At 39.3% G+C, this 19,961-nt stretch overlaps 1 protein-coding gene across 1 annotated transcript in view; it reads left to right on the forward strand.

Annotated features, from left to right (window-relative positions):
- LOC121859372 (hemocytin-like) overlaps window positions 1–19,961 on the forward strand; it is a gene marked incomplete at its 5' end in the record, with an annotated part of 457,920 nt that overhangs the window by 158,796 nt on the left and 279,163 nt on the right. The window contains 4 exon segments of the mRNA XM_042356148.1: window positions 1,063–1,283; window positions 9,229–9,378; window positions 12,998–13,142; window positions 16,207–16,236. Coding sequence (XP_042212082.1) covers window positions 1,063–1,283; window positions 9,229–9,378; window positions 12,998–13,142; window positions 16,207–16,236 — 546 coding nt within the window.

The following is a 19,961-nucleotide window of genomic DNA, read 5'->3' on the forward strand; positions in this document are numbered from 1 at the left end:
TGCTGCATCCTGAGCATAGCTCTTCTTAACTTCGTGATCTATTCTATCAGCTACTTCCCCAGACTAATGAGGTTTTCTTTCCCAACTTAATCTAGTTTGGTAACCAACAAGGATCTAACTACATCTATTTTCGCTTCCTAGTTTATTTTTCCCTTATGATCTGTAATAGCCTCGTTTACTTTGATAATACAGTCAGGGCAATACCAGCAACAGCCTTCATACTTCAATGCTTTCTGCAGTGCCCTGAATGCCATTATGTTCAGATCCACATAATCCTCACAAAACATCTCCTTGCCATAAGTGTATGTCAACAAACTCCCTGGTAATGCTGAGGTTTTACTCCCTGATTCACTATGCCAATGTATATCTTGTTACAGACTTTTTTCCCTTTTATATTCTTACACCTATGGGACACACAGTGCTTGACAGCTGTCACCGTTGGTAATCTTGAGGGAGAGGGAATCTAACTGGTAGCTAACGGGAGGGGTGATGTGCGAGGTGAGCGGTTGTCAAATTTAATGTCAAGATTCAATAAGAAACTTCTTTTCCTTTAGCCCAATTTATGATGTGATATAATTCTACTATAGGCTTAATAATTATTATTATTATTACTATATTTTTGTGTCTTGATGACAGGACTTAAGTGTCAAGGCCCTTTTAAAGCCCACAGATATTACTCCTCATTTAGGATATTATCTCTCGTTTTCCCCTCGTTTAGTGATCATATCACTTAGCGATCGGTTTTCAGGAATGCATCACAATCACTAAAAGTGGGATACCTGTAATGGTGAATGTTTTAATGGCATTTTCTGCAACAATTTGAGGAGACAAATCACCCCATCATTAAGGTAGTTGTCATTCCTAAGGAAAAGTTATTTGTTGTGTGTGTTATGTTAGGATGAACTTTAAGTCCTTAACAATGGTGCCTTAAGTTATGTAATTTTATATATCATTTACTTAGTTACAATCAAAAAATATATTTTTTTTATAAAGTAAACAGAAACTTCGCCCCTAGGAATTTCTTTCTATTTGTTCATAGTAACCATGTGTGTTTCACTACAGCTGGACGGCAGTACTGCCAGGACTATGAGGTGCGGGTGTTTTGTCATTGTGAGTGCCAGGATGGTCTGGGCATGGAAGACTTTAGTATCACCAATGGTAAGATTACTGCCTCGTCTTCGTTGGGCCCTGCTGACAAACCTTATGCCGCACGCCTCAACTTTAATTGGGCTTGGACAGCACAGACTGTGGACGAAGATGAAGCACAGAAAGAATGGCTGCAGGTACTATTTCCCTCTTTCATGTACATGTGTATCCTGTATACTGTATGTGATGTTTTCAGACATATGCACATGTACTGTATATACAGTATTGTTGATAATGCCTGTGTTTTTTTTTAGTTTTTTTAGTTTTTAATATTATACAGTCTTCAATATGAAAAGAAATATAAGCCGACTGCACCGTGGTTATGACTCAGACTGCAATATTACATTAAATTATTAGACACCTGGACTGAGGATTCCCCAGTATATATATATATATATATATATATATATATATATATATATATATATATATATATATATATATATATATATATATATATATATATATATATATATATATACTAAGCCAACAATTGGAAGTCCACTGTTTAGTAAACTGGTGGACTTTAGGCTGAGAAGATCTGTACAGAGTGCACGCTTTCTACCCCCCCCCCCCAACAACAACAAAATGGGGGGCCCGAAACTAGGGGCTAAAGCCGTACCAGGAAATCTGTTGACATGTAATTACTGCGGGATGAAAACCGAGGTAGATACAACGTTTAAGACGGTATTGTCCTGGCTGCATAGTAAAGGTGAGAGAGGCGATTGCAAGCCACAGGGAAATTAGTTTCCTCGGGATGGAAATAGATGAAGCTGGATCCTTGCTGGTTGCCAAACTAGAACAAGTTAAGAAAGAGATCCTTGCTAAGACTGAGGAAGTAGCTGATAGAATGGAGGTGGTAGTGAAGAGGAGTTATGCTCAGGCCTTAGAAGGGCCACGGGAAATAAAGAGGAGTAATGCAGGATTAGAACAGGTACTACAGCAGCTAAGGACTCTGAAGAAATGTGTCAAAGATATGACAGCGAGCAGACACTACTGTTAGGGGAGAGGAGGAGCAACGGGAACGTCTCCAGCGCAGGAACAACGTAATAGTTTATGGAGTCCCTGAGAGCCAGGCGGATAAGATGCAATTTGTGAATATTTGTTCAGAGGCTCTGTCTACGCAGAGGATAAGCCTCGCCGCCTCATGATCACACTAGTGGGTGAGGAGGAGAAATGGGAGGTAATCCGGCACGCAAAAAAATTAGCAAAGAGCGAGACGTTTCAGAATTTATTCTTTCGCCCAGATTGCACGGTATAACACAGGGAACAGCGCATGGAGCTCCTGTAGGACTTGAAGCAGAAGAAGGAGCAGTCGAGGAGGAACGGGAACAGGTGTACACTGTACATGGGTTATATCCAGTGGGTGGGTAGTGGAAGCAAGTGTGCCGACACAGAGCCAGGGGGCAGCAGCGCACCCTCTACCCGCTCTACCCCCCACCTGGGAGGAGGCACCAGCTCCGCCTCCCAGACAGGAGGAGGCAAGCGCCGTATAAACAATGACATTTCTAACCACACCCTGCAAAATACAGTGTGCTTAGCAATTTTTTTTTTTTTGTGGGTATTAGCCCACCCGGGCACAGGTCACTGACCCACCTCGGGGCCTGGGGGCGAAAATGTAATAATAATAATAATAATAATAATAATAATAATAATAATAATAATAATAATAATAATAATAATAATAATAATAATAATAATAATAAGAATAAGAATAAGAATAAGAATAATTCAGATAAGTAAAATAAAATAAAAATATAAAATAATAATGATAACAATAATAATAATAATAATTGCAATAATCATAATTCAGAACCATAAAGAAAAAAAAAGATAAAGAGTGAGAAACAATATATATGTATGTTATGTTGTCAGTGTTAAGAGAAACAATTGAGACCCAGCAATTGTGTGTAAATGAGGCAGAAAGTCGGATTAGTTACCTGGGACTTGGTCACAATTTTCGTGATGCCATATGGCAGTAGGGTCTACCATTAGACAACACATTATGCTTCCAATATCTTCCCAGGCGGTAGTACCTCCCTGTTTGGTAGCTGCCTATCTACCTACTACCTATGCTGCATCTTCTGAGAATGGAGGGGGCCGGAGTTACTAATATGAGCAAAGACGTTACTAAGAACAAATTCTGACTTGAATGTCATATACACTAACACTGACATATTCCTTGATAAGAGAGAGGAGTTTGAAACACTACTGAAGGTACCCCAACCTGATATAGTAGGAGTTGTAGAACTGTTGTACAAGAACAGGAGAATCGACGCAGAGGAATGCGAGTTCAGTATTGATGGATATGAATCATTTACGAACCTTTCTCAAGAAACTTGCAGGAGGGGTTCTCTATGCTAGGCAAGACCTTAGAGCCAGCCAGGCGAGGGTACAGGGAGAGGATGTTTTTGAAGAATCCATGTGGTGTAAATTTAAATTATAGGGAGGGGACTTAATTATTGTCGGGTGTATCTACAGATCCCCAAACTGTAACCTACCAAACCAAAGGGACTTGAGAGACTTCATAGACAACGTAGCGATGCTCAACCCTAGCCACCTCCTTATCATGGGGGACTTTAACTATGGCGACATCGACTAGAGAAACGAGTTCACCCCAAATGACTTGAATAACCCTGCTACTCTTTTTGTAGAAACTCTGAGAGATAATTTTCTGTTCCAACATGTTAGAGACCCGACACATTACAGAGGGGATCAAACACCCAAGCCACTAGACCTCATCATTATAAACGAGGAGGGTATGGTGGCCAAACTGGAACATCTAGTCCCAGTTGGCACAAATCACCATGTAGTGTTGTCATTCCGATTTAAGTGTTACCTCGTTCATGATAAAGCCAGGCCAAGGTGCAAATATTACAAGAGAAATTACGAAGGGATGAGGGAAGAGAAGTGCATCCACTGGCACAAGAACGCAGACACTACGCTTATGAACACAGGGTGACCTTACAAAACATGAGGTTAGGTAAAAAAAAAACATGACATTCACTAATCCACACACCAACCACACAGCAAACATAATAAGAGATTATACGAACGGGCGAGATAACTAGTCAAGTCAGGTAAATAATATATGAGACCCAGTAATCATCTATCCTACATCTACCTCAAATACTTTCAAATCATTTTAACCTTGGGCCACTGACAAATAAATTTGTGTAACGTATGATCAGTTTTGTACTGACCATCACTAATGTTTAACGAATACATTTCTCTAATCAAACTTGCTTCAACCAGAAGTCTTTGTGACTCATGATGATTTATACACTTTTAAACTGTTTTCCCAATCTATGGGATGATTATTGTTCCTTATATGAACGAACAGTGCACTGCTTTCAGAAGCTGTTCTAATATTGTTCTTGTAATGTTTAATTCTAAGTTGTAATGCTTTCCCAGTCTGACCTATATACATAATTTTCATTACACTTGATATATGGAATACAGTAAACACTTCCATTTCCATTAACGGTTGGGCTATTCTTAATTAACATATTAGTAATAGCTGAGTCACACTTAAAAACAACATTTATGTTTAATAATTTAAGGGACTGAACTAACGGGACAAACTCTTTGCGATAAGGTAGTAAAGATATTCTTAAATGTAGGAACATGTCTAGTTTGAGTAGAATAAAAGGATTGTTTACCCCTTTTAAAACAACGCTCAACAAACAATGAAGGGTACCCAAGTTTTTGTGCAATGGACTGAATGTTTTGCAGTTCTTCTTCAACAGTTCTTGAAGAAGATTGATTGTGGTAATTACATCCTTGGCCACGCAGCAGCTTAGGTCATAAGTCGCCGAATTAAACTAAAAACTTAGAAGGCTAAAAACAAATAATGCAGATTAAAGAACATAAATAAGAAATAGCATAACATTTTAATAAAATCCATTTAAACGTTAATAGATAAAACTCCACTTGTATAGAAGGCGGAGTTACTCCACGAAGGAGTGGACGTCCCCTCCCATGCTACCTGCACTGCCCCCCATACCAAAGAGAGACGATCGGACCTGTCTCAACCCCCTTCCCCCTGGTACTCAGATAGGTGCTTACAATGATTGACTCCAAGACTGGGGCACTTCATCAGAAGGTGTCGAACAGTCAATGGAACCAGGCATCCATGTGTGGCCAATGCGGGGGCAGGCCAAAGCAGTCTCCCAGTGGCACAACAGTCCCTGATATCCCCAGGTACCCAAATCAGGGTGGATGTCGTGGAGCTTGTTTGCTCCGACAGCATCCCACCTACGTTGCCAACTCAAGCAGATGGTAGGTCTTATTACTGGCTTCATATCAGAGGCAGATAGAGGGGGAATGATGTGCCACTGGGGAAGAAATAGCTGCTTTTGCCACAGCATCAGCACACTCATTCTCCTTTTCCACCACATGGGATGGAACCCAGCAAAAACTGACATTCTGGTGTCCGACATTAAATGATAATCAGCCATTCTAAAATAGCTATTAACAAGGAATGAGATGATGAGTCACTAGCTAAGGCCTGGAGAGCACTACTAGAATCGCTAAAAACTGTAAAATTGCAATGTGGCTAGGTAAAAATAATCTCTGCCGTATCTGACTTAGAGCTGTCGGTGTAAACAGGGATAGTCCCTATGTGAGAGGAGGCATGCTCTAAAAAAAAACGAACCATACAGGGAAGGCGTAAATCCTTCCATTCGCTAAAATACTGACAGACTTGAACTTCAAGGAGAATCCACGGAGTGGCTCTAGGTAACTAACTGCATGGGGCATATCTGAACAGGAGAAAGACAAAGAAGATTCACAACCTCCCTTAACCTGAAGCCAAAAAAGTTGCTGAGTGTAGTGTGGGGACATAGTCTCATCAACGATACAGACTGTAGAAGGTGATGCAGACAAACCCAATACTGGACCTGGAGATACTGACACTGAAGATCAAGGGGTGGCCCATCACTATCAACTAGCAGACATGGGATTGGTGAAGACCTGAAGGCACCAATCGCCAGGCGCACCCCCATCATAATAAATTGAGTTCAGTGTATTGAGTCTAGTCTCAGTGGCTGAGGCGTACACCTCACACCCATAATCCAGTTTGGGTCTAACTAGCATGTGGTAAAGGTGGAGCAGAGTTCCTTGGTCAGCACAGCATGACGTGTGCCCCAAGACTCCCAACAACTTGAGAGCACACTGGCAAGACTCTTTGGGGTAATGAATACGTGGCTGCCACAACAGCCAGTTGTCGAAGATAATGCCCAGGAAATGAATCTCTGTGACACATACCACACATGGTGACCATAGTTGCTGTAGATTGGGATCTAGGTGAACATCTCGGAGGCTGCATAAATGCATAACGGTCTTCAAGGGAGAAAATCTGAAACTATGCTCTGTGGTACAATGAAAAACCCTCTCTAGTGCAATTTTCGTGCAACGTTCAACCACTGACATGCAGGAATCTGCATACTAAATGACCAAGTTGTCTACATACAATGAGGTTGATCATACCACCTGGAACCGATGCTGCTACCCCTTTTATTGCTTGACAAATAGGGTCACACTCAAGATATTGACCTAAGGAACCCCGTCCTCCTGAATATGTGGTGTTGATATTTCTGTGGCAATGAGGACCCTAAAAGTTCGACAGCCCAAAAACTAAAATTGTGAAGCTCCTTAAGAATACTAAATCTCCAATCTGTCATATACTTTCTCTAGGTCGAATAGAACACAGACGAGATGCTGGTAATGAGCAAAGGCCTCACAAACTGAGGACTCAAGACGAATAAGAGCATCTGTTGTTAAATGCATCTACCGGAAGCCATATTGATATGTTGAAAGAAGGGTCATTCTTCTTCAGGTAGTATACTAACTGCGAGTTGACCATCTTTTCAAACAGCTTGCAGATACAGGAGGTCAGAGATTAATTGATTGATTGATTGTGGTAATTATATCCTTGGCGATGTAACAGCTAATGACATATGTCGCCAAATTAAAATTAAGACTATAATCAAATAATGCAAGATAAAAAATAAAAAAACTTAAGTAATAAATAACATAGAACTTCCATAAAAACATTTAAATGTTAATAGATCAAACTCGAAGCTTGTATAGAAGGCCGGCTTCCTCCACTCTACCCACTCCTCCCCCCAGCACTAAAGACAGACAATAAGATCGGTTTCCTCCCCTCCCCCCGGCACTGGGAGAGGTGCTTGCGATGAATATCTTTTTGACTGAGGCACTCCATCAGGAAGTGTCGAACAGTCAATGGGACCAGACAGTCATAATGGAGAGGGGGGCAGACTCCCTCTCCATTAAATAACCATGAGTGTAGTGTGTAAAGTACTAGAGAGCATTATAACAGATGCCATGACGGAACATCTACTATGAAACAACCTTGTTAAGGATTGCCAACATGGTTTTAGGCCGGGACGCTACTGCTTTACTTAGTTACTGAAGGTACTGGATTTTTTGTCTCAAATTCTGGAACAGAGTGGTAATATCGACATTATATTCCTAGATTTTGCCAAGGCTTTTGACAGCGTACCACCATGAAAGGCTGTGAATTAAACTGGAAGGGTACAGAATTTAGGGAAGTGTCATAGCATAGATAGAAGACTGTCTGCATGATTGCAAGTAGTGAGTGGTGATGAATGGCATGAAATCGTCATGTTATTTCGGAAAATTAAGAACCAAGCGTATTGTGAAGAGCTGAAGAAATATCTTTGTCAGTTTCAAGAGTGGTCGAAGAAATGGCGGCTAAGATTCAATGCCACGAAGTGTAAGAGGATGTACTTGGGTCGTACCAACGGTAAGGAGGCGTATCATATGTCCCAAAGGGATGAAGAAACTGCATAAATAGAGACTGAATGTGAAAAGGACCTGAGTGTGTATATTGACAATAAGTTTAAGTTCTTGGGCCATTGTGAGAAGCTGAAGATAAACTATTCAGATATCTAAACAGTCCATCCGTCGTAACGATCTTCAAGAGTGAGGTGCTTCCCTGTCTGGAGTACTGTCACCCTGTCTGATCCACGAGATATGCTACAGACTGTCAGTTGATTGAAAATGTCCAGAGGAGGGCCACCAGACTGGTCCCTGCACTACGGCACCTCAGTTACCCAGAGAGATTAGAACACCTGAAAATGCCTAGCTTAAGCTACAGACAGGCGAAGTGTGACCTAACTGATGTGTATAAACATCTCGGAGGGCACTACTCACGCAAGTGTCCATACCTGAAGCTGGCGGACGCCCATCCCACAAGTGGCAAGTGGTCACAGCTCAAGGTTAAAGAAGCCTCAAGTCAAGAAAACTGTGAGGGCGAACTTTTTCGGAGTGAGAATTGTGAACTCTTGGAACAACCTGCCGGAGAGTGTTGTGACGGCACCGAATGTGAGCTCTTTCAAGACCAGACTTAACCAACACTGGAGCAGGTTCAGATAGATTCAGGAGCCGGTGCATGCCCAGTACTTGCCAACAGTGCATAACAGAGATGTGACCGACCGCCTAAGAGGCTAACGAGCCGATCAGTGGTGAAGAGGATAAAAGTAAATATAAAGAATAAGGGAAAAGTGGTACGGTGTTTACCTGCAAATGAGAGAAAGAAGAAACGGCACTGAGAAGGTGAAAAAGTAGGAATTATAAACAGTAAGAAGAAACAGTAAGAATGTATTAACTGTACTGTATATAATGAGAAATGGTGATTGTACTGGGGGAGAATGTCATTACCAACATTTACTTAATGTGTTGTTTCCTTAGTTACATCATTATATCAAACCAAACATCAATAAAACTTAAAAAATAATAAATATCTAGGCAAAATCATATTTACTTAATGGTGATGAAGTAAAAAAATTGCATCTGTCATATTTCAAGTGTGGATCTGAGCCTGTATTGTATAATCTGGTCTTGGCTAGGTTATTGCAATGTAAGTTGGCCTAGACCTCCAAAAAAAAGGGAACTATCTTAAATTAAAACACAATTAGTCCCAGGGTGTTCAGATGAAGGATCCTAAGCCTGTACTATGCATAAAGTATTTGTACAATACACTTTACTGTATTTATACAGTACAGTACAATATTTAAAATAATGTGGATTTTACAGGTTGATCTTGGAGAAATAAAAGAAGTGACTGGTGTGGTAACTCAAGGACATCCAATACTTCCTCGTTATGTGGAGAAGTTTGCTGTTCATATTTCAGACACAGGAGAAGATTTTAAGAGTATTAAAGACAGGTTTTCTCCATTAACCAAGGTAAGTTTAAGTCAAACACAATACAGTATGACTTATATTACAGGATAAAAGTTTTTCAACTAATATTCCATGGAAGAAGTACCATATATTTCGGCGGCTAAGACGACACTTGAATCATGAAAAAATTGCCCCAAAACCAGGGGTCGTCTTATATGCCAGATGCGAAATTATAATACAAAAAGTGACATCAAAATTCTGTACAAATTACCTTAATGTTGTGGGTCAGTGAAGGAAGCTGGGGTCATCAACCTTGAAACAGCTGTTGTAGTGTTTAAAATGTTTATTTCTCACTAAAGTCTATATACCGATATGGTGTTAAACCAATGAAAGTATTGTAAAATAAAATATTCACATACATTTAAAATCCATCAATTTCACTGGAATCATCTGAAGCAAAGAGCTCATCATACACATCCTGAGTTTCATTGTTTATGTTGTCATCGTAGGGGTCCTAGTCGGAATGTGGTGAGTTGGCTTCTGCTTCGTCGTCAGTGTCCCACAACAAATCGTCCATTGCATTAGAGATACAGCATTTTTTGAAAGGTTTTATTACAGTCTCTACTTTCACTTTATCCCATGCAATCAAGTGAGGTGTCACCACGACACATGGGTATGTAAACAGTATGGTCATTGACCTTAATGTACCACTACGGAAGATAGTTTACACATGGTATTTACCTTATTGTATGCCTCTCTGATAACACAATTCAAACGATTTACTGGTAATACATTAAACATTCAAAGTATTTAATACATTAAACATATCACCAAACCACCAATACGGTTTGGTGGTCATTTACCTAAACTTAACCACAGGTGATTTGGTAGTTTGAGGAGTCGTCTCATACCACAGATATGAGCTGAAACCATAGAATTTAGACTGAAATTTGGGCCTCGTCTTATCCGAAGGTCGCCTAATTCGCTGTGTTACTGTAATTTCACACATGTTCCACCACTTGAATATGTCAGCTTGCATTCAGCATATTGATTGAGCTGGGGAAATTGCCTCTTCTTAATACTGTGAATGTTATTGAGATGCCCAAAGGTCCAAGAGTAATACAGATTAAACCTTACAAATACAACAACATTGAGACTTGAGAAGAGCTGAATTATAAAATTATCCAGTTCATGGAAGTTGACATAGTTATAAGTAATAGGGTAAAATGTACATAAGTAATAATTTATATTCCTTGCACTCATAACTAGTTTGTTACCTTCTTAGTATTACAATAGAGAAATGAATACTGTGCTGAATATGAATTTATTAATTGAAGTTGACGAGGTACTGTGGAGCTTCACCAATATGTGTTGCTAATGGTTTGTACCAACATTATAAAAACTGATGGTTATGAGGTATAATGCATTCTTTTAAAATTAAACAATGGTTTATTTTTTATTACAATTTTTTTAGATATTCCCCTCTTGTCTCAATAACATTGTTTTCTCAAATTTTATACAGTGCTCTCTTGACCTAAGGGTCGTTGGTTCAATCCCAGGGCACTTAGAGTCCACCCAGATATACAGTAAACTGATGCCTGAACTTACAGGTTGGGAAAACCAAGGTAGTTGAGTGCAGTACTGGCCCTGCTACTTCCTTGTATACCGAAGGCATAGTGTACATAGTGCTGTGTCCATGTTATCCATAAAGGGCAGTCATGCCTAGGGAACCCATTTTTGTTTTGGGAGGAGGGGGATCAAGAAAGGCTTTTGTAATTCAAACACCTAATTCTCTGATGCATCCAGAGTGAAGTCTTTATTATTTATTTCCTAAAACTCTCAGAACCTTGTGAGTTTCTGGTTCACGGAAATATGAACTAGGGAGGTTCATCCTGTAGCACTTTGAATAAAATGTAATATTCATAAGAATATCATCAGTAACATACAGAAAAATGCCCATAATTTTAAATAATAGGGTCTCTTTCCCTTATGGATTATGAGATTTTACAAATTATGAGGGACACATTAAGTAAAAAGCAAAGAAAACCACGGCACTTTTCCATTTTCTGTCCCAATCAAAATTTAACTCTTTTTAGGTACAATTATCCCCTGTATTTGCAAATTTCATATTTGCAACTTCATTTATTCGTGAAAAATTATTAGTGACCCCTTATTCAAGATTCGTGATTGAAATTCATCATTCTATGAGGATGTTTGCATTTTTTGACCTTTTTCAATATCCTGACCCAAGTTACTATCACCATATTGGCAATCTGGAGATCCAACCTCCGTATTGAGGTTGGATTTGGTGAGCACATACTGTACTACTCTTGATCTGAATATGGAGGATGGAAGCTAACCTCCAGAGAAGTGCCTCTCTCATTTGATAACTTTTGAAGTTCTGATTGAATGGCAAAAATAAATTATGATTTTATAATGCTTAAGTTTATATCTTTTTAAATCTTCTACAATCTCATTATATCTAATACAGTAATCCTTTGTCTCAATGGGGGACATAATTTTAGAATTTTCTTGAAGTGCTTGAATAGTATATTAAGTGTTGATGGTACAATGTATCAGCTATGGCATTGGTTTGAGTTCTGGCCCAGGAAAGATGTGGGAAGGGTGACACTACCAAATTTGGCAAATTTTCTCATGTACTAAAACTGGAGAGTAAAGTTAAAATAACAAAAGAATGGACCGACCGCCTAAACAATGAGCGAGTCGTTAAGTGATGATATGATCTTTGTTCTCCCCATATAGGCAGTAAATAGTCTTATAAACAGATGTTTTTTCATCCGATGTCGGTTAATACATGAAGGCTAGATCAGAGGGTGAGGTTGCGTTGTGTTTCACCTAACAAGTTCTCCAGTCATATATACTGTACACCCACTAAAAAATTATTCCGCACCCTTACGACGTGATACAATATGACACAGGTGCCGAATAATTTTTTAGTGGTGTGTACATTATTGCCCTTGAACGGGCTCACTGGTATGTGTATATCCCTTACTGACCTACTCCTTTATCTTTGGGGAAAAATAGATAAAAAATATGATACCTTTTTACAGGAACAATGTCTTTGTGACATTTTTACATAATATTTTTTATTCATACATAAACTCCCTCATAAATGTAATTAATTCTGAAAACTGTTCATATACAATATTTCATCACTACTTTAGTAATTTTGTCATCCCACTGTAAGACTTGAAGTGCCTGAAACTTCTGTTGTCAAGATCACACACTGAAGAGAATAGAAATATACAGCCATTTTCTCAGTCGTTCGGGAGCTAGCTCCCAAACATGTTCACCTAGCTCCCAAACATGTTCACCTAGCTCCCAAGCAGCTGAGAAAATGGCTGATAGACTTTTACAGTTGTTGCTCCGAACATTGACTTTCTGATAACATCTTAGCATATGTAACACCAGCCTCAGTCTCCCATCGTAGACATGTGGAGAGGCATCATTTCTTAAGGTCATATTCAGCTGTACTGTGGTTAGGTATAAAAAAGGCCTGATGGTGAAGATAACACTTATGTGGAAACAAAACCCCTTATAATTACTTTATTTTTATTTTTTGCAGAAGAAATGAAAGAACATGTACCAGTTATATAAAAGGTCAAGCTAATATTTTTATAATAAGGAATATTTGATTTTATTGGCATTTATTGGTCCGCAGGAATTTACTGGCAATACGGATGGGACTACTCCTGTGGCGAACCTATTCCCAGAACCTGTGTTTGCTCGCTATGTCAGAATCATCCCTATTCACTTCAACGTTGCCATCTCTCTCAGAGTAGAGCTCAAGGGCTGTGACATCATAGGTGAGCTAATTCATATGATTTTTGGGGGTATTGTAAGCTTATTGGATTGTTTATTATGGGTGATCTGGAATGAAATACAATACAGTATTAGTATAAGAAAGTAAAATATTGATTTTCTTGCATGTCACTTAAAAGATGAGGGCCAAGAATCATCTGTATGTTAAAGTCTTAGTTATAGAAAGAAGGTTTCCTGAGACATATATGGTACTCTGTGTATGTAACTGAATAAATATAATAAATTCATCAACAATTAAGGATAGTGATGTGGTGACTTGAACATATTGTGAGCATGGTAAAGTTCATTGCCACACATTCTAAGATTTTAATGTAATGTTTTACTTATTTTATTCATGATTGGTTAAGTTATGAACTGTGAAATTATTGTCTATCTCAGGGATTCTCAAACTTGGGTTTGTGAACCCCCAGGGGTAAACAGGAGGGTTTCCAGGGAGTACATTGGTGGCTGGCAAAAATTAATACAGTGCGTCCGAATAATTTGCAAATTTGTATTTCACGGTCCTCTATTATTCACGGATGACACCCTGGATGTACCCTAGAATGCCTGTGGGTAGTTTTAAAGTTGCCGGCATTTTCACAGCTGGGATATACTGGGCAGTTCCATTTACACCCAACCCCTATTGCTCATATATCCATCCACCCTATGTTTGAAGCTATCCAGCGTATTCGAGTTAATGATGATATGTGGTAACTTGTTCCTCTCGTCCACTACTCTATTTCCAAACCAATATTTACCTATTTCGCGCTTAAATCTAAATTTGTCTAATTTAAAAAAATTGTTACGAGGTCTCTCCTAGTTGGATAGTTCGAGTACCTTTGTAATGTCCCCTTTGTTTAGTCCTGACTTCCATTTATACACCTCTATCATATCGCCTCTCATTCGACGTCTCTCGAGGGAGTGCAAATTAAGATGCTTTAACCTGTCCCTGTACTCAATGTTCCTAATGCCCGGGATTACTCTTGTCATTCTCCTCTGAATTCTTTCCAAGAATTCTATATCCATTCTGTAATACAGTGACGAGAATTGAACTGCGTAATCCAAGTGAGGTTTCACAAGCTCAATATATAGCTTTAGGATGACCTCGCTAGTCTTATAACTAACACTCCTTTGTATGAACCCAAGTACTTTATTAGCCTTGTTTCGAGCAAATACACATTGTTTACTTGGCTTAAGATTCCTACTTATCATTACTCTTAAATCTTTCTCGCAGTCGGATTTCTTAATAACATCGTTGTTCATCTGGTATCTAGTTTTCCTGTTTACAACTCCTACATTGAGTACGTTACATTTGTCCACATTGAATTTCATCTGCTATTTTTCCGACCATTCGAAAAATTTGTTTAGATCTTCCTGTAGTTTTGCGGAGTCCTCGTTAGATTTAATTACACGTCCTATTTTAGTGTCATCAGCAAATTTACTTATGTTGCTGTCTATGACGATGTCTATGTTGTTTATGTATATAACAAATAATAATGGTTCAAGTACTGAAATTTGGGGAACTCTGCCAGTGACATTGCTCCAATCGGATTTAGTGCCGTTAAAACTCACTTATTGTTTCCTGTCCTGTAACCACGCCCTAATCCATTTTAGAACATCTCCTTTAATGCCATGAGCCTCCACTTTTGTTATTAGTCTTTCGTGGGGGACTCTGTCAAAGGCTTTGTTAAAGTCGAGATATACCACATCATTGATATTACATTCACTATCCTCTAGGATTCTGGTACAGCACCCGTTCGTAAGGACATGTTAAACAACTTTGCTAAGGGCATACTAAGCTCTTCCTTACATACCTTTAATACTCTGGCAAATACCTCATCGGAACCTGGTGACTTATTTGGCTTTAGTTTGTCTATTTGCTTACTAACATCGTTACTAGTCACTACTATCTCGCTTAATTTATTTTATTCACTATCTCTGTTTAGAGTCGGTGTCTCGGGTATCATGTTTAAATTTTCTGTGGTGAAAACTGTTGAAAAATATTTTTTCAGATTATTGCTCATTTCTCCGTCGTTATCAGTTAGCTCGCCGGTATCTGACTGTATTGGTCTAATTTGTTATTGTGTTTTAGTTTGATACATTTAATAGAATCCCTTGGGGTTTGACTTCGCCTCCCTTGCTACCTTCAGTACATAATTCCTCTTTGCTTTTCTTATCTCGGTCTTAACCCTACTGGCCAATAACGTATAAAAATCTCGGAGGTAAATTTCACCACGATTTATTCTCCAATAATATTCTTTAAATAATTATGTATCCATTTAGGGTCATTGTTGTCTGATCTGAGTTGTCTGTATGGTATGTTCTGCCTTTGTGCATTAAGTAACTCGTTATTTAAATTGTTGTGGAACTCGTCAACCTCAGGTCTCGTGATCAGGTCATCCCCAACCGTCAGGTCTCCAGGTAAGGTGAGCTCACACTCTGTGGGTACATTGTGTGAGGTCACCTCATGTGAGGTCATGTAATTCACCCCCAAGCGTGATGCCCCTTCTCTCAGCTGCCTCTTCAAACTATCAAAGTTTGCCCTTTTGAAATCTGGGACTTAAGTGGAATTTTCCTTGGGGCTGCCCTGAAATTTAAATTGGAATCTTATTTCTTTGTGATCGTTGTTAGCAAGTTCGTTCCCTACCTCGACATTACTGATGAGGTTTTCTCTGTTTGACAGAACTAAATCAAGTATATTATTACCTCGGGTGGGTTCGATTATATGTTGGCTTAGAAAACAGTCCTGGATTGTTACAGGTAAAAGAAATATTTGTCCTAAGGGCAAACACATAAAGGGGGTACCGGGTGAGAAAAAGTTTGAGAACCCCTGGGTCTAGTGACTAGTGCCTCACATTGTTATCATGATCATCATTTGAAATTTACTTTTCACAGATGCACAATACTGTATTTACAATACTTGTATTGAAATAATTTAATATAGTTATACAGTAAGTGTGCCTAATGAAGTAAGAGTAGCCATTGCTTTGTGTACACTTACTAAACACTACACTATACATGTACTATACTATACTATACTGTACTGTACTGTACATTTTCCTTTAACAGGGACGACGACACCTTCTTCTCCTGTTGTAGGTAAGAATTTATAATTTATTTCACATTATCAAAAACCTGTACTGTACAGTCTTCATTATTTTGAAGTCAAATTATATATTATATATATTTTTTTTTCATTTATTTAATATTTATAGTATTAATGATGAAACAATAACCATAAGAGGCTGACAGTACAAGAATATTATGAATACAGTAAAAGAAAATATGAACCCAGCAAAAAATAGTCCCCCACCAACAGACCCATCCCCACCAACAGACCCATCCCCACCACCAACTGACCCATCCCCCACCAACAGACCCATCCCCCACCACCAACAGACCCATCCCCACCAACAGACCCATCCCCCCACCACCAACCCCCCCCCACCTCCCCCACCACCAACAGACCCATCCCCCACTACCAACAGACCCATCCGCCACCACCAACAGACCCATCCCCCCACCGCTACCAGATAAAAGATTACTTTCCGATTCAGATTTCATTTTATTTTGCTGTTAGTTTTTGTTTTTGTTTTACGGGAAAGAGGCCACCCGGGCACAGGTCGAACGACCCACAACGGGGCCTGGGGGGCGAAAAAAAAGAACAAAGAAATTGAAAATAGAAAAGAATAAGGTTATATTAATCGACACCACGAAGATGCTGGAAAACCAGCTTTTTACAGTGAGACAGATTATAAAAGTATGGAAACACAGAATAAGGCAGATCATTCCACAGTTTGGCTGTGTGAGGAAAGAAGGATGTACGATAACGGGTTATTCTTGTGTGACCGACATCCACAGAGAAACGGTGGGCACCGCGGGTAAGACAAGTGTTACGAACCCACGGTCTTGCCGGCGGTACACAGGTTGCCAAATCCACCAAACATTGCCCGTTAAAGTACCTGTAAAAGAGAGAGAGAGTGAAACAAAATTGCTGCAAAGAGAAAGGGAAGAAAGATTGTCAATTAAAGGAGGAGATTTAATAGGACGAAATGCCTTTGATTCCGCCCTAACTAACAGTTGGACAGAAGAAGAGCCACCCCAGATATGAGAGCAGTACTCGAAATTAGGACTAATGAATCCCTTATATACTTGGAGCAACTGCTTAGGAGTGAAGTAGCTACAGCATCTGTACAGCATTCCCAACTTTATTGATTATAATCAATAAAGGGTGAAATAGGAACCGAGTCTGTATGGGTAGAAATCACGGAAGGAAGAGAAACACTAATTATGGGAGTGATTTACAGGCCCCCAAGCCTTGGGAAAGAAGCAGCTCAGCCTATATCGCAGGAAATGAGTAGGGCAGCAAAATATAACAACCTATGCATTATGGGGGATTTCAACTTCAGAAATATTGACTGGGACAACATTGTAGGTGACTATGAATCTGAAGACTTCCTAGAAGCAGAACATGACAATTTTTTTAAACAACTAATTGCAGAACCTACTAGAGGTGACAATATATCAGACCTAGTATTAACAAATAAAGAAAATATTATCAGAGATATCACAGTAGGGGAAGAACGAGGGAACAGTGATCACAGAGAAATCAGGTTCACCCTAAATTGGGAACAAAAAACAATGACAATATGGTCAGAGTCCCAAACTTTCGGTTGGCGGATTATCAGGGGTTAAGAAGGTACCTAGGTGAGGTCACCTGGGAACAGTCACGTCAGTCCCCAGTAGGAAGGGGTGTGGTCATAGATGACACAACAATTGATCATGACTATAATATATTCACTAGTATACTACATAAAGAACAAGAACAAAATATACCATACAGAAAAATTAGGTCAAATAAGAATGAGCCAAGGTGGATGACCAGAAAACTTAAACATGGCATAGGAATAAAGAAAGGAATATATAAGAAATTAAAGGGAGGGGAGGAGCAGCTCAGAATAGGTATAATGAACTATCTAGGAATGTTAAGAAAAATGCAAGGAAAGCAAAGAGAGACTATGAAATAAAAATAGCAAGAGAATCCAAGGCGAATCCCAAGGGATTTTTCCAGGTATATAGGACAAAGGTGAAGGACAAAGTTAGGCCTTTAAAGTCAGGGAGGGGAGAAGTGATAAATGGCAGTGAAGAAATAAGCATAGCATTGAACAGCTACTTCTTATCAGTTTTCACAGAAGAAATTTGCGATAAAATTCCAGAGGTGGAACTGATATTTAAGGGAAAGGAAGTAGAGAAATTAAAGAATATCACTATCAGAAAAGAGAATATTCTTAAGAAGATAAATAAACTAAAGAAAACAAAATCCCCAGGGCCGGATGAAATTTTCCCTTGAGTCTTGAAAGAGTGTAGGGAACAGATTAGCGGACCCCTCGTAAACTTATTTACAAAATCATTAGACACCGGAGTTGTGCCAGACTTGTGGAAACAGGCAAATGTAGTACCCATATTCAAAAAGGGAGACAGAGCATCAGCGTCAAATTACCGGCAATCAGTTTCACGTCAGTAGTGGGGAAATTTCTTGAATCAATTATAGGAGATAGCATCCGATCGCATCTAGAGAAAAGCAAATTAATCTATGACTCTCAACATGGGTTTACAAAGGGAAAATCTTGTCTAACAAATCTGCTGACGTTTTTAGGAAAGTCTTCGAGGTAATAGATAATGACGAAAATTATGATGTTATTTACTTAGACTTTAACAAAGCATTTGACAGAGTACCGCATCAGAGGCTTCTGAGAAAAATTAAGGCTCATGGTATCGAGGGGAAAGTTTTAAATTGGATAAAATCATGGCTCACCGATAGAACGCAGAGGGTCAGCGTAGATGGTGTTAAATCTGAGTGGGGCCGTGTAACCAATGGGGTTCCCCAGGGGTCAGTACTAGGCCCTCTCTTGTTCATAATCTACATAAACGATCTAGATACTGGGATCAGCAGTGACATAAGCAAGTTTGCGGATGACACCAAAATAGGGTGGCAGATTAATTCAGGGCAGAATACAAATGCATTACATTAGGATCTAAATAAACTGCAGGGGTGGTCTGAAAAATGGCAAGTGAAATTCAACACCAGCAAGTGCAGCGTACTTAATATTGGAAGAACAAATACTGATAATGTATACAGCCTTAACAACATCAACCTAGAGAAGTCGACTTGTGAAAGAGACCTAGGGGTACTTGTAAGCCCGGACCTACGGCCTAGAAAACAGTGCGTTAATGTTCGAAATAAGGCAAACAGAGTATTGGGTTTTATATCTAGAAGTGTAAGTAACAAGAGTGCAGAGGTCTTATTGCAACTTTATCTTGCGCTAATCAGGCCGTACCTCGATTATGCGGTTCAGTTCTGGTGCCCCTATTATAGAATGGATATAAATTCACTAGAGTCGGTGCAGCGAAGAATGACAAAAATGATTCCGGGACTTAGAAACCTTCCATATCAGGATAGTTTAAAGAAACTTAACTTGCATTCCCTGGAAAGACGAAGAGTGCGGGGAGATATGATAGAAGTTTTTAAGTGGGTGAAAGGAATCAATAAAGGGGATATAGATAAAGTTCTTACAATATCCGAGCAGGATAGGACTCGGAGCAACGGATTCAAGTTGGATAAGTCTAGGTTTAGGAGGAAGATAGGAAGAAACTGGTTCACAAATAGGGTGGTGGACGAGTGGAACAAGCTTAGCAACTTTGTAGTAAGTGCGGGAACTCTGGAAAGTTTCAAAAGGAGGCTAGATAGATTCATGGATGATAGAGAGTGGTAGTAACTCTCGACAGGAGCTGCCATGCACAGGCCAACCGGCCTATTGCAGACT

The sequence above is a fragment of the Homarus americanus genome, unplaced genomic scaffold, assembly GCF_018991925.1.
Source record: "Homarus americanus isolate GMGI-L3 unplaced genomic scaffold, GMGI_Hamer_2.0 scaffold7626, whole genome shotgun sequence".
Lineage (NCBI taxonomy): Eukaryota > Metazoa > Arthropoda > Malacostraca > Decapoda > Nephropidae > Homarus > Homarus americanus.